At 39.1% G+C, this 15073-nt stretch overlaps 1 protein-coding gene across 1 annotated transcript in view; it reads left to right on the top strand.

Moving 5' to 3' along the window:
• The window catches only part of nell3 (NELL (neural EGFL like) family member 3), a 50305-nt gene extending 36850 nt beyond the window's left edge, over positions 1-13455 (top strand). The window contains exons 3-5 of the mRNA XM_043690486.2: positions 775-1313; positions 9759-9825; positions 9920-13455. Of these exons, the coding sequence (XP_043546421.2) occupies positions 775-1313; positions 9759-9825; positions 9920-11454 (2141 nt within the window). The 3' untranslated portion in view covers positions 11455-13455. The remainder of the gene's footprint in view (positions 1-774; positions 1314-9758; positions 9826-9919) is intronic.
• The last annotated feature ends 1618 nt before the right edge of the window (positions 13456-15073 follow it).

Genomic DNA, 15073 nt, shown 5'->3' with positions numbered 1-15073 from the left:
TCCAACAGATTTTTGCAATACACCTGATCAGGAATTGGGGATTTATCCACCTTTGTGTTTTAAGCTATCCTGCACCTCCTTGACTGTAATATAGACATTTTTTAAGATGTCGCTACTTATTTCCTCACATTCTATATTTTCCATATCCTCCCCCACAGTAAACACTGATGCAAAATACTTGTTTAGTATCTCTCCCATCTCCTGCAGCTCCACACAAAGGTGGCCTTGCTGATTTTGAAAGGGCCCTATTCTCTCCCTAGTTACCCTCTTCTCTCCCTAGTTACCCTTTTGTCCTTCATGTATTTATAAAATCTCTTTGGATTCTCCTCAACCCTATTTGCCAAAGCTATCCCAAGTCGCCTTTCTGCCCTCTTAATTTCCCTCCTACATATATTCCTACTGCCTTTATACTCTTCTAAGGATTCACTCGATCTCTGCTGTCTATATCTGACATATGTTTCCTTCTTTATCGTGACCAAAGCCCCAATTTCTCTAGTAATCCAGCATTCCCTCCACCTACCAGCCTTGCCCTTCACCCTAACAGGAACATACTGTCTCTGGACTCTCACTATCAGTTTGTCAAAAGTTGTCATGGAAATGGGTATATTTTAATTTTGATTCTGTATCCCTTAGTGTTTTGAAGAACCCTGTAGTAGAACATTCAGGAGAAGCCGTTGGGTCTGGGTGTCAGTGATTGGTATGCAAGTTGAGAGGATGGGGAAGATTTAGCAGAGCTGCCCGTGTACTGATGGCTACACTTTCATTGTGTTTCAGGTGACAATGAGGTGCCGTCTGAAGATGCCTTGATCTTGCAGCTCCAGCTATCGAAGGGACAAGAGAAATTTGTGGAAATGCTGAAGAGTCAGCAGAAAACAATCACTGATTTGCAGCAGAGGCTTACTGAGCAACAAGCCATGTTGATAAACCAGCAAAGAGAAATTCTGGCACAGCAGAGGAATATGTTTGAACAGATGGAGCTGGTGAAAGTCCAGTACTCAATGCTCTTCGATACCATTAAGCAGACATCACTTTCGAACGTGCAGGCCGAGGTCCGGAACCAGTTTGAGTCTCAACTTCAGGGTTTGCAGAGTCACATACAGAGTCAACTGCAAAAGACCTATGCTGTGCACAAAGTGGACTTGGATGCAAAGGTGATTGATATCACTGATCACCTTCTGGAGTGTAATTTGTGCCAACGTGACGAATACTGTGATTTCCAGAAGATGCCGCCCCAGTGTGAAAGGTGTACCATGTGCCCGGCCGGGTTTTTCCAGGTGGCTGAATGCTCTGCCACAGCTGACCGAATTTGTCAGGTAAAACAGATCCCTTCTTCTACGCGGTTCAATTTAAATCACTGTTTTAAGTTGCCTCCTGTCTTCCTTCAGTCTGTGAATCACTGTCTTGAGTATAGCTTGATATAAAAGTAAAAACATTGATATTTCTCTTTTAGAATTTTGATTTCCTTCTTGTCCAGACTGATGACGATTCCATGAATGGAAGAGTCCATTGATACTTGCCTCAGATACTCTTCCTTGCTTTATTTCTCTGCCATTGGTAATTTTACTCTGACAGTTGTCACAGTTGAGCCTCTTTCATAAGAATCCATTCAGCCCTTTTAGTCTGCTCCACCATTCTACAAGATCACAGCTGATCTGTACCTCAGTGCCTGTTATTGGCTTCAGCTTGACATTTGTTCCTATCAAATCCACACCCACATCCATAAACTGAGTTGCTAGTCAGAAGCAAAGGTACTGACTGATTTTTATTTCCCTAATCTTACCCGAATAATTCTAGCAGCCTGCTGTGAATCCAGCTGAGATTTACTGTCACAGCAGAAAATAGAAATTAATCTAAGGATCTTCTAGCTCTGTTGGTTACGGGTAAGTTATTTACCTATTAAGCTATTGACAGAGATCTCTCTAGCTATACTCACTGTGAGTATCATTTGAGTTCGGTTCTGCTTCTCAGCTTGCAGATGATTGCTTGCAAAAATTCTAGATGAACACCAAGAAATGGACCAGGAATAGTCCATTCCTTTCCTTGAGCCTGATCCACCATTTAATGAGATTGTAACTGATCCAATTGTGCCTTTAATTCCACTCTCCTGCCTTATCCCATATCTGTTTAACTCCACTTCAATTGTATTCTTTAACTGTTCAGCTTCTGAATAATGGATTCCCTCATTTTCCAAATGCTGGTTGTTGGATTAACTGACTCTAACGTTCTGTTTTCTGTCTCCAACTCTTCTCGAATAGTGGTGTTACATTTATGGCTTTCAGTCCATTGGGGTCTTTCAAGACTGGAGAGAATTTCAACCAATATATTCAATATCTCTGAAAACTCTTCTTTTATATAGGCCATCAGGTCCACAGAACTTGTCAGACTTCAATCTATTTAGTTTCGCTAGTACATTTTCTCAAATGATTGTGATTGTTTAATTTCCTCTCTCTCCATTTCTTCCCCCCTCCTTTTCTGCTATTCTTGGGATGCTTTTCAGGATTTCTGTTATGAAGACAGAGAAAATATATTTCTGCAAAGCCTCTGCTATTTCAGTTTCCCATTTTTAATTCCTTGATCTTATCCTCTAAAGGACCAACACTCAATGACACCCTTTATCTCTTTGTAGCATATTTGATTGCTGTTTTTGTCACATACTCCAATGCCTACCACATTTAGCATTTTATTTCAATTTGATACCACTATTAACTTCCTTATTTAGCCAGGGATGATTCTTCCTTCTATTAAAGCCTTTCCTACTCAATGGAATTTGTTTTTTTGTGTTTTATGAAATATCTCCTTAAATGTTTATCACTGCTTCTCTACATCTATGTATGAAATCTTTTTGACATTAAATAATGTCAGTCTTTGTATCTTTGTAGTTATCTTTATTTAAGTCTATAAGACGGATCAAACCAAAATATCCTGCTAACCTGAATGAGAAATTCTATCATCTTATGATTGCTCTTACCAAGCGGGTCATTTTCTCTGAGATCATTAATTAATCCTGTTTCATTACATATTGCCAGGCCTGAAATAAGTTGGTCCCAGAGAGAACTGTCCCAAATGCACCATATGAGCTCCTCTTCTGGGCTTGTGTTTGCTAATTTCATTTGTCCAATCTATTTAAAGATTGAAACCAAAAATAATGATTGCAGTGCCTTTCTTATAAGTGCCTATTATTTCTTGATTTATACTGTGTCTGATAGTGTAACTACTCTGAAATTCTATAAACTGTTCCTTCCAGTGACTTGCTATTCCTTATTGCCACCAGAACTACTTGTACATGTTTGAAGTTCTAAATCAAAATCCTTTCTTGCTACTGTCTTGATTTTCATTTGTCACTAACGGAGCCACCACCCCTACTTTCACTTTCTTCCGACCCTTTCAACGTGTCAAATATCCTTAAATGTCCAACTCCCGGCTGTGGTCACTTTACAGCATTATCTCTGGAATGGCTAGCATGTCAAATCCATTCATTTCTATTTGTTATTAATTTGTCCACCTTATTACAGACCCTTTAATTCTGTCTTTTACAATGTTTTCCTGTTCCAATATTAATTGTACCCGTGCACATTTAGTTTCTACACTCTGTCTCTTCCTGTCACATTCTGGTTATCATTACTCACATCATAATCTTGCACTACCACCTCGTTCTTTATCTTAAACTTTCAAATCTCCTCTCACGTGAACTCTGCTATTTAAAATGAATTGCTCTTTTCAGCCCAATGGATGTTGGCCCTAGTGTTTTGGGTGAGGCCATCCCAACAGTAGCACTCGCTCCTTCCCTAGTACTAGTGTCGGTATCCAATGAATTGCAACATATTTCTCCCACACTAATCTTTGAGCCACTGCTTCAACTCTTTAACTTTAGTTAGCCCATGTCAATTTGCTTGTGATTCAGGTAGTAACCCAAAGATTCAAAGTTTACCATGGTGGTTCTTCCTTTCTGATTTAGCTTCTAGCAGCATATACTCCATCAGCAGAATCTCTTTCTTAATCCTATCCATGATGTTGGTGCCCATGTGCACTACAACAACTAGACCCTTCCCCTCCCACTACAGTTTAGGGGTTTGTGGTAGAAAACCTTTTGACTTACAACTCTAATTTCCGAAATTTTGATTTATGACTGTGGGAGTCCTTAGTTGTGCCTGACCTAATTTGATGTAAATAACCAATGTCATGAATCAATTAGAATTTACTGAGCAAGATTTTATAATTACTCAACAAACAAGCAGTGAAGAGAACATGGAGGTTTCTTATTCTTCAAGACCCAGGATTTGTTGAAAGATGCCATCAATCTTCTTGCCTTTTTTCTACTGTCTCTGAAGTGAGATTATGTTGAACTGTGTCCTGGAAAAATTATACCATTGAAGCCACGGTAAATTGTTCCAAAAAGGATGGAGTTTCTCTTCCTTGTCTCCAATTTCAAGGGCTTCTTACTTCTTATGAGGAAATGTTTTAAATTAACTCTTTCCATAAGTTCAAGATGAGGGTCATTTAGTGTAGCCCTGAATTGAACTAGAGTCATGTAAGCTAAACAAATGCCATCTCTTATTTCCCAGTTCCTATGAGTTAACCCTTTATTGTGTGAATAAATGACACATTCTTTTAAATACAAAACAGTTGTGCAAACAGTATTACATCCTGTTGTCAATAATGCCAACTGGCATAATCCATTCAATTCAGCATTCCAGTAGATATTTAAAAAAAAACTAAAACAATTAGGTACAATCGTTTACAGCAGAATATCAGTATGTCTTTTAAATATACAACTTTTATTCTATCGATACTGTTAACTGATCAAAAGAGTTGGCAAACTGATTAAAATCAGTTATCATTCTTGTTAACAGATGGCCGTCATAATCAGTTCAAGTGGTTAAATTCAACATTTTTACTTAGTTCTTTAACGCTGATAAATAGATCTTGAGGCACACCATGTAATTACAATAGATACAATTCCTTCAAGCCATATTCCTTGGCACCTTTATGTCAAAAAGACCAGTTTCTCATAAGCAGCGCTTATAGCTAACAGCTAATTGCCTACCTAGCAGAAATTCAAACGAAACCATTTAAACTGATAGCTAAGGCAAAAACCTGAAATCTTCCTTCAGACTAACAAACTGAAAATCCTGCAGTTGGTACCCACATGCACAATGATAAGTGCAACCTTCCTTCCTCACGACAAGTTCCTGTCTCAACCTATAGAGATGTCCTTAACTCTGATACTGGACAGGCAACACAGACTTTGGAACTCTCATTCTCAACTGCAGAGAATTGTATCTGCCCGCTAACTGTACTATTCCTGTCTTTGATCACATTCCTTTTTATTCCCTTGCTTGAATGGTTTCTGTACCATGATAATATTGGTCAGTTTGCTTAACGTCCTTAAAATCCCTGCTCTTGTCCACACGGTTGCAAGAACCTTAAAGCTGTGATAATTACAATGGCTGTACCTCCTCCATTGCTACTTTCTGGATTCTCATGCTTGCCTCAGTTACAGTCAAGCACTGTTGCCCTTGACTATGACCACAAACTAAATGAACAGTAATGATCTTGTGGGAAAGAAAGCATCTTGGAAACCTTTTCCCTCCCTAACGCATTGCAGCTTGGATTGTAGCTCATCAACTTGCAGCCAAAATTCCTCAAGCAGCTAAATACTTTCGATGAATACAGTTATCATGGACGTTATGAATGAAATAAATTAATCTTTCAAAAAAAAACTTGTGAGCTGGCTTGTGTTGACTGCTGATTCCTGTTTACCCAAGAGGAGTTAAGAATGAGCCACACAGTTTGGGACTGAAGCCATATGTAGGCTAATCCAAGGTGTTAGGTTCTGTTCCATATTATGACTGTTAATACAACAGTTATCATGATTATATTATTCCTGGTAGTTTACAGTTTAAATTCAGCTTCATAATTTGTTCTGCAGATATAAAAACATTATTTCTGGGTTTCTTCTGTGCTCCATAGCTGTTATGCTATCACGCACCCCAATATTATTACCAGGCCCAGCCCCAACTCCTAACAGCAACTGTCTTGACAGGCTCTGGTTCAGAAACGAGGTAATTATGTCTCTGCACCTTTTCTAGCCATCACCACTGGATCCTTCTCATACAAATATAGTCCTTATTAGTTCAGTGCTTCCTCCTTAAATGCACTATCTACATCCCTTGAGATTGACTAGTGTTGTGAGACCAACATCAAACAATGTGAATAGTGCAGGTTGCAGCGATATGTCACTTTGCTCATGGCCACTGGAGGTGTTAGCAAACTGTGTGATAAGTGAGAGCTGCCAAATTTCTAGGTTTTTATTTTTTTTTCATCTGAATTTGTAGTGAATTATAGTGTCTAGAAACAATTAAAATTGCAAGTCAGTGCTGTCAAGGTGTCTTAAACTTGACACGTAATAAACTTCCTTTGACATAACGAAATCTACACCTGCCTGCCTGGAGTGTTCTTTGACTATTTAAGTTTGTCATCCAATTTTGTCATGGGTGGAAAATACTCCCTTAACAGGTCAAAATTGGATTGATTAATTCTTCAGGCAATGTTGCCAGTTTCCTTTGAAACGGAAAGTCATTATCAGTAAAGTGTATTCCAGTACTAGGCTGCTCGCCAATCCTTGCAGATTTACTTTGACCTGGAGGTGAAAGAATCTGTTAGAAAACAAGTACTTCAGAGGGAGTCAGCATGAGTTTGAGATTTGACTTCACTGACAGCCCTGTATCAAGATGTTTTCCAGGCTTGAGGATAAAAGCAGGATAGTTGCACCGTGACATTGCTTTCATTCATAGGGTTAAACCCATCTGAAAGGACCAACAATCCATCTGGCCTACCTTTTGAATTCAAGGCCTAGGAGGTTTTAACTCTGGGCCATACTTGCACATGCCGTTGATGCCTCACACCAAATATCGGAAGAATAATGTCTCTGCCAGCAGGAGGAAGTAAATATTGGGGTGGAGATAGTGACATCCATCCTCAGGGGCACTAAAAAAAGTTCCTAGCAAGGTACAAAATGATTTGGGGGAAAAGGAGGCATGATTACTGAAGGGTTCCTTTCAATTTGCACACCATCCTGACTTGGAAGTATATGACGATTCCTTCATTGTCATTGATTGGAAATCTTGAAACTCTTTTACAGGCAGGGACAAGAGAAACTCCGACCCTTGTACCCCTACTCTTTCAGTCTATAACTAATGTGTTTTGGGAAAGGAAAATGTATATGTTTCTCAACCCCTGACCGTGTGCTCATTTATTAAACCAGTTGGAATCTTTAATGAGTTTAAATAGAGGATTGTTTATTCATATATTCATCCTGAAAATCCAGTGCTATGTCAGTTGCTCAACACTTGCTTAGCTGCACATACTCGAGAGAAAAAAAGTTAGAAAGGGTGATGTAATAAAAAATTGTAACAAAAAGTAGGTTATCGTTATACCTTTGGCTCATCATATGAATAATTAATCATTGCAAGTCTGTTGACGAGAGCATTTTCACTCCTAAAGGGTTAGTCTCGATTATATTAGTCACAGGTGTATATTCAAATTATCACCGGATTCTTTTGAAGATATGGACTTTTCTAGCAAGTTCAGAGGTTGGATACTTGTGGTCTTCTTACCAGGAGGTTGTTTCTTTAAGATTGACTTACAGTAGGAGCAGGTTGAGAGAATTTTAAGATGCAACATTTTAAAAAGTTAGGCCATTTCTGGTGCTGATGTTCTGTATAAACTCTCTGTTTTTTCTTCTCTCACCCTCTACAGTCACATGATCAATTGCTAATGACCGCGCAGATCGGTTTGGATGCCCAAAGCCATTGCTAGGCTATAAAGGATTGCCATTCACACTAAGTCATGATGAACTGGTTTCTAAAGGCATCATTTACTAAATATTGTGCTCTGAGATGGTGGATCACGGAATTTATAGATTTTGAGTTTCAGGAAAGCGCAAGGAAAACGCAAACATAAATCACATTGATTGCTTTCCTTTGGGTGTGTCCATTGAAGGGATTGGCCCCCACATAACGTTATCCGACCAGAAACATTCTTGTCACCTGAGGCAGAAATTTTGCCTGACCTTTGGCAGTCATCCTAGCATTCTGTTCAAATTCACTTTTAAATAAAAGACAGTTTCAGGAGATTGTATACTGAATGCTGTCCATGATTAAACCTATAATTTGGATACACCTTTACAGGGAATCACATCCATTTGTAACAGCACTCTAGGTAGAACAGCATCAAATGGATTGCAGACTTTTAAGGTGGCACATGTCCAGCTTGTTGACAGCAGTTAAGAGTGGACAATAAATGTTGGCCTTGCCCAAATGCCATGAAAGAATTTAAAAAACAGGGTGCAAAGCCGGAGGCAGGTGCAGCCCAATGTATCCCTATGGACACACAGAATGTTCTTGCTTCAGAAGTAATTGCCTATACTTCCTGAATCTTTGCTGATTGCAGTTTTCACCAGCAGGGGTTTGAAAACTATATAGCCTAGGGTTGAAATGGTGTACACATAATGTCGTTAGGATGCAACTTTATCACTGAAATGAGCTCATAGTTCTGGGGCAGGGAGCATTCCCATATCTGAATGTGGGCAGCTTAAGATGGTGATGAGTGGGAATACAGCTCCGATATCTTCTTGTCATTGTAATCCTACCCTTACCAATGTCTGCAGTGTTTCCACTCCTAAAATTGGCACAATATTGTTTGCAAATTAAGTTTGTAAATTGTTTGTAAATAATTCCTGATGAAGGAGTCCGGCCAAAAATGTTGATTTTCCTGCTCGGATGCTGCCTGACCTGCTGTGCTTTTTCCAGCAACAAACTCTCAACTCTGATCTCCAGCATCTGCAGACCTCTCTGTCTCCTGTTTGTAAATTAAGACCGATAAGTGCTTAATTTGGTTAGGCGTCCCCCATTAAAGAATGTGCCCCCCCCCCCCCCCCCCCCGCCAGCAGTACTTTCAATGATGGAACCAATGTTGATAGTGTACAGAATGGAGAAGGTGAAGTTGGGATTTAAGTACCTAAGAAGTTGGCTCAAATGTCTCTAGTAACAGAAGCATTGGACACCGTTTTAAGGTAAAGTTACAGAGGCAACGTGAGGAAAAAATTCTCAATGATGCATTGTCTGAAATGATGGTGGAAGGAGATTCATTATTAATATTTAAAAGGAAATTGCATTAGTAATTGATTTTTAAAAAATTACAGGTCTGTGTTGAAACCTCAGTAGAGTGGGACTAATTTGTTTTCAGCTCTTTCAGCAGGTTGGATAGCATGGTGTCTTCTCTGCTGGACCTACTTTTAATTTGGGGTCCGCTTCAATGCCTCAGTGACCTTAGAATGATTTATAAGTACCTGCATGGCCACGATTTGTTAATGCAATGCTGCTATTTTAAGGTTCCTGCAAAAGTTGGCATTTATTTAACTAATATCAAAATACTGTGGATGCTGTAAAATCTGAAATAAAACAGAACATGCTGGAGAAACTCAGCAGATCTGACCACAGCTAAAAAGGAGTCCTATCAGATTTGAGACGTTAACTCAGTTTCCGTCTCTACAAATACTGCCAGACCTGCTAAGTTTCTGTAGCACTTTTTATTTTTACAAACTTGAATAACTTTGGCTCATGCTATTGCAGGAAGCATGTTTCTTATCTCCATAAATCCATGATAGCATCTCATGGAATGTCACAGCATTGATAAGATCATTGTGCTAAATTACTTGCAGAGATAATGACTTACTATACATCTTGCCTTCAATTCAGGACAAAGATGAGTGTCTGGAGTCAGCCGATCTTTGTGGCGATCAGATAAAATGTCTTAACACTCCAGGTAGGTCCAGATAATTTCTGTTCATTGCAAAGTGACAAGTGCGAAACCTAGTCAAGGGCATTTCAGCCAGTCTCTTTTCTGCTGTTTTGAACAGGTGGATTCCGGTGTCTGGGCATTGCTGACTGGGACGCAGCCTCAGGATTTTGTGGGCATGACTACTTCTTCAATAAAGAAATGCATGAATGCCAGGCCTGTTCATTGTGTCATGAAGGCATGGTAGCTTTCCAGTGCTCCCTGCAGAGTGATACTGTTTGCATCCAGTCACCTGAAAATCATCTCTCGGAATCATGGTCAACAAACACCGAAGCTCCGTCACTAAAATCCGGACAAAGCCCAGTTCACTTGGGCTTGAAACTCCCCTTAAAGGGAAAGCCCCAGACTGGCCTGGTTACCAGTGAGGATGGCAGGTTGGTCTTCAGGCAGCACGGACTGATCTGGGTTGATTACAATTTTGCTGTCAAACACGACTGCAGGAATTTTCTCCAAGTTTCATTAAGACTGAATAAGGAGGAAGAGGAGGAGAAAGGTTGTGATCTCAGTGGTGTCCGTGTTGAACAACCCGAGGGGAAATACTATCAAAGCAGCAGTGTGAGTGGCTCAGCTGAGGTGGAGCCTAGCCACATGCTCCAAATCTTCATGAAAAGCCCCAATCAGTTCTGCAACCAAAGCAATGACCTTAACTTCTATCCCCTTCAGAACCCATTCAGTTTTTTCTGGTTATCACATGACACAGGAGCAGTGGCCATGAGTGCGCACATGGCAAGCTCTGTTCACTACCAGACCAACTATCGGCCTGTCTTCAAGGTCATTTCCATCTCTGATCCCTACATGATCACTTTGTTCCACGATGGCAGGGCTGTGAGATTTACTGAGCAAGGGGTCATAAAATTTGTGTATCACCAGGCTCTATATGCAATGGGTCACACGTGCATTTGTGAAGGCTTTACATTACTTTCCTATATTAACAGGAATGGGACAAATGAAGAGTTAATGCAAGTTTATAAATCTGGTGTCAACTACCGGGATACTTCCATTTCTGCCTCTGGAGCTGCTATGGTAAACGGCGGAGACACCATCAGCTTTCAGATCCACTCTCCTGCACAATGCAGTGTGCGTTACTTTGGTGACTCTTCTGGGATCAGTGTTTTCAGCCTGATTTGGATCCCTTCAGCAATTTCATCAGCTCTTTCCCTTTCAGTTTCGGCATCTGCATTACCGACCGGAGCAGTGAGGAATAAGTTGCTCAGTTTCCATGGTGTTTCGCCAATGGTAGAACAGAATCCGATTGTGCTGGTGACTTCTGGGCAGTTTGCATGCAAGTATGTCTTGTTCCGGCAGAGTGGAGTGGCCAGCCTTGCATTCAATGTCAAACTGATTCATTCTTGTGATATCGTCAAAGTCACTCTGAACCGATTACAGAACAACCACGTTCAACCATCCGTTGTTTCACGCCAAATTGGGGGTCAGATGCCTGCAGGTAGCCAATGGACTAGCATTGGTCTAAGTACTTCATTTGCTGTTCAGAATGGCACAATGGCTGCCATTTCCCTGGACTGTGTGCGAGGACGGATTAATCAGATTTCACACAGGCATGGGACTCACCTTTCTGTTTTATGGATTTCATCCTGAGTTATTGAATGAAGAGTTTCAGATAATGGACTCCTATTGTAGGTTTTGCAGTTCATTATGGTGATCTTTGAAGTGGGGGGGAATCTATAATTGAAAACAGTGCAACCAATAGAAATGTTGTTCACCCCTGCCTTCCAATAACACCCCACCACCAAGGCTGTGCATTAAGCTAGACAAATGGAAAGAAGTGGAAAACAAAAAACAAAAATCCAAACTGACTCTGTGCACACTGCAAGATTTCTAATGGTCATTGTAACTGCTGCTTTACAGAACGCTGTCTTGGATCCAGCATTGCAATGCAGTAAATAGTTCTTCTGGGAGAACCTCACCGTCTATGATTGAACATTATCTGGTGGTTGTGTAATGTAGTTTGCTATCACACTATGACAAGAATGTGGCTTCTATTTAAGCAAACTTTTGCCTAATCATTTTCAGTTCCTCTCTGACCAAAGTTTTATTTAAACTTCAGTTCAAAGTTTTAACCACGATCACCACCCTGCTACCATTCATTAGTAAAACGTAAACAGATAGAAGATAATTGAATACGAAGATGTTTTGACTTAACATCTTCTTTTGCATTTCAGTCACTTAACAAACTTTAACTAGCTGTCAGAACCTGAAAAAAAACTGAAATCTTACATTCTAAGGAGCAGTTTTCAGATTGGTGCTAATAGATACTGATTATCTCATTTTGGGCAATCTATAAGCAGCGAGTGGTTTTGTGTGGTGTAGACTGTGCTTCAATTGTTTCTCATCCTTTATTGATGGGAGATGACCCCTAGGGCTGTGCTGAAATTCTCAGCTACTGGGAAAAAATTATAGTTTCTACCTCTTCAAGTGCTAGCAATAAAAACAGTTGACCACAGGCTGAAACGAATTTATGGCAATATAAGTGATGTTTCATCCTCTGCTGTAAGCAACGTTGTAAACCCAGCTATAGCCTGTCCATAGGGATATTTTTGCATTACTATTTATCCCTGATGTGTTGATGCACATTGTCATTTGTTTGGCATTTGGCTCTCTACCAAATATTCTGTGGGAAAATTATTTTCAGTTGGCACTGCCAACTGATCACTCTCATAGAGGAAAAAAACTGATTACTATATGGAGCAAAATTGCGTGTGTGACCTCTCTGAATATATTTAGTCTTGCTGCAGATAGCAAGTCAGGGTGATTTTTCACTCCAACACATCGACATGTATACGAAGCCAGTGGAAACCAGAACTATAAGCCTATTGGTTTTGTGATTAATCTCGTAGTTTCACTACTTGCTGTAGGGTGTAATAGGAAAATAATTTTTTTAAAGATATCCACAAAAGGCTGGATGTACGTTGGTTTTGAAATTTTCTGTCTGCATATTAGTTTATTTGTATGTTTATTGTGTCCATTTACAGCTTCCTTGTTCATTTTCTTTAATGAATTTGTCAGTTCATACTAAATTAAAAAGTGGAACATGGAAACAAATAAATATGCTTAGTGCTAATATCCACATGGTGTACTCTCAAGATCATAGTTAACACAGGTGCTGATGAGATGAAAATGTAATCACAGACAATTACCAGGAAGGTGTCCTGGAAAGGGGGATATAACAATGAAACTTTTTCAAAATGGAGTTTCGTTTTGGTTGCCACTGAGCCTAAGCTCAGTGCAAGTTAGTGCACATGTATTTTAGTTAAGACCACATTTAATGTGACCACGTTTAATATTATCTATTAAAACTAAAAAGAATCATATGCATGTTTCCATTTAAAATCCTTTTGCCTAAAGTGAGCAGTGAATGTTTGATAACATTTAAAGGTGCCTTTATTCCATTTTTTAAATGAACTATATATGATGTATCAATACAATGTCGCTGTTACCAAATGACAAGTATAACCTGTTTTATGCTATTTATAACATCGACACCGTAGCTTAAACAATATATTGTAACAAAAGGATTTTAAAATGTTTTATTGTTTTCAGATATTTGTAATGCTTTGCTATAATAAAATATTATAAGCATCAAAAGTGTCAGCAAGGAAATATTTTGATAGACCTTTATCACTTATTGGGGTGATAGTTTGAGGCTGCCCTGACAAGGTACACACCTGTGACTGACTTCTCCACAGAACAAGGGTTCAAGCTCAAAAGTATAAATTTATTCAATCATTTATCCTGTTTTACCTTGCCTAGTTTTGGAATTAATTTGATGACTTTCCATTCACTTCTTCATGCTTTCATTTCCAAGTGTTGTTTTCCCTCTTCTTACTGTGTTTATAAAAAATGAAGAGTGGAATAGATTCACCTCCCAAAGGTTTTGGCCCACTTGCATTGCGAACGCCATCTAAGCCTGGATGCTTGGATGAATAGAATGGATTATTTTTGAGGCAATCACTTCCTGAAATTATAGTTCCTGTAGAGAAAAGACACTTGCTGCTGTTGAATCCTACTTTCGGTAAAACTACCTATGATCTTTGACAAGGACACATTCTAAGCCTCCCAACTCATTGGTTCTTTTGTATCAAATGGTGAAACAAGAGCAACTTGTATTTATATAATAGCTTTAACTTGATAAAATGGCCCAGGGAATTTGGTAGGATCATTCTTGAGCACAGAACCACATATTACCGTAGATGACCAGTGAGAAGTATTAAGGAATGTCTGAAATGAGGATGGGAAGGTTTCGTGAGGGAATGTTGGTACTTGGCTTCTAACTAGGTAATGGCACAGTCACTAATAGGTGGAGTGATTAGTAACGAGAATGCTCAAGAGGCCAGAATTAGCAAAGTAGAGATATCTGCGCAGTGGAGTCTGAGGAAATTATAGAGGTGGAGGATGGTGGGGTCATGGATTTGAAAACAAGGAAAAGAATTTTAAAATCCATTAGATTAACTTTGAAAAAAAAAAGAAAGATTTAACAGCAGTCACTATTGACTATCACCATAGCATTCTTTGGTCTGTGTTAAACCTAACAAAACTTTAAACCCAATTTTTAAGAATATTAGGAATATACTACTTATTGCACTGAGGAAATGTAACCACTATTACTGAACAACCATACACAACCTTGGATCAAGACTGTAGCTGGTAAAGAAGTAAAGCCAGTGTGAAGGTAGATTTAAGCTAACATTTCCGAGTTCATGTTAATATTTTATAGAGACCATAAATCATAGATTTCAATGATTCATTTTCTCATATCTGCGGCTGCTCTGAATCTTTCCTCCCAAATATATAAAAATTAAATAAGCACATTTCTGGAGAAATGACCCCTTAAGTACTCAGTTATAAGTAATGAGTAACTTCCTCCGTCCAATATTTTTAGGAAAATCAACTTTAAAAGTTATATTTAGAAATGTTTCTCATTTTATTACATTTAACACAGATCAAATTCTCCCTCACAGTGATGGATTTCCTTGGTAATATGTGGATATAGTGCCTGCTGTTAAAACCTCACTTTTGTTGTGGTTACCTAGCGATGATAGATTTGATTTGATTTACTATTGTCACATTTATAGAGTTACAGTGAAAAGTGTTGTCTTATGTGCTTTACAGGCAGATCATATTCTGTAAGTGCATCCGAGTGCAGAATACAATGTTGCAGCTGCTGAGGTGTGGAGGGAGATCAACATTAACATTAAAG

This window comes from Chiloscyllium plagiosum, unplaced genomic scaffold, assembly GCF_037043375.1.
Source record: "Chiloscyllium plagiosum isolate Xiang-an unplaced genomic scaffold, Cpla_swu_hap1 HiC_scaffold_5, whole genome shotgun sequence".
Taxonomy (NCBI): Eukaryota; Metazoa; Chordata; class Chondrichthyes; order Orectolobiformes; family Hemiscylliidae; genus Chiloscyllium; species Chiloscyllium plagiosum.
Note: the sequence above shows the minus strand (reverse complement) of the source record. Positions and strands in the feature narration are given on the sequence as shown.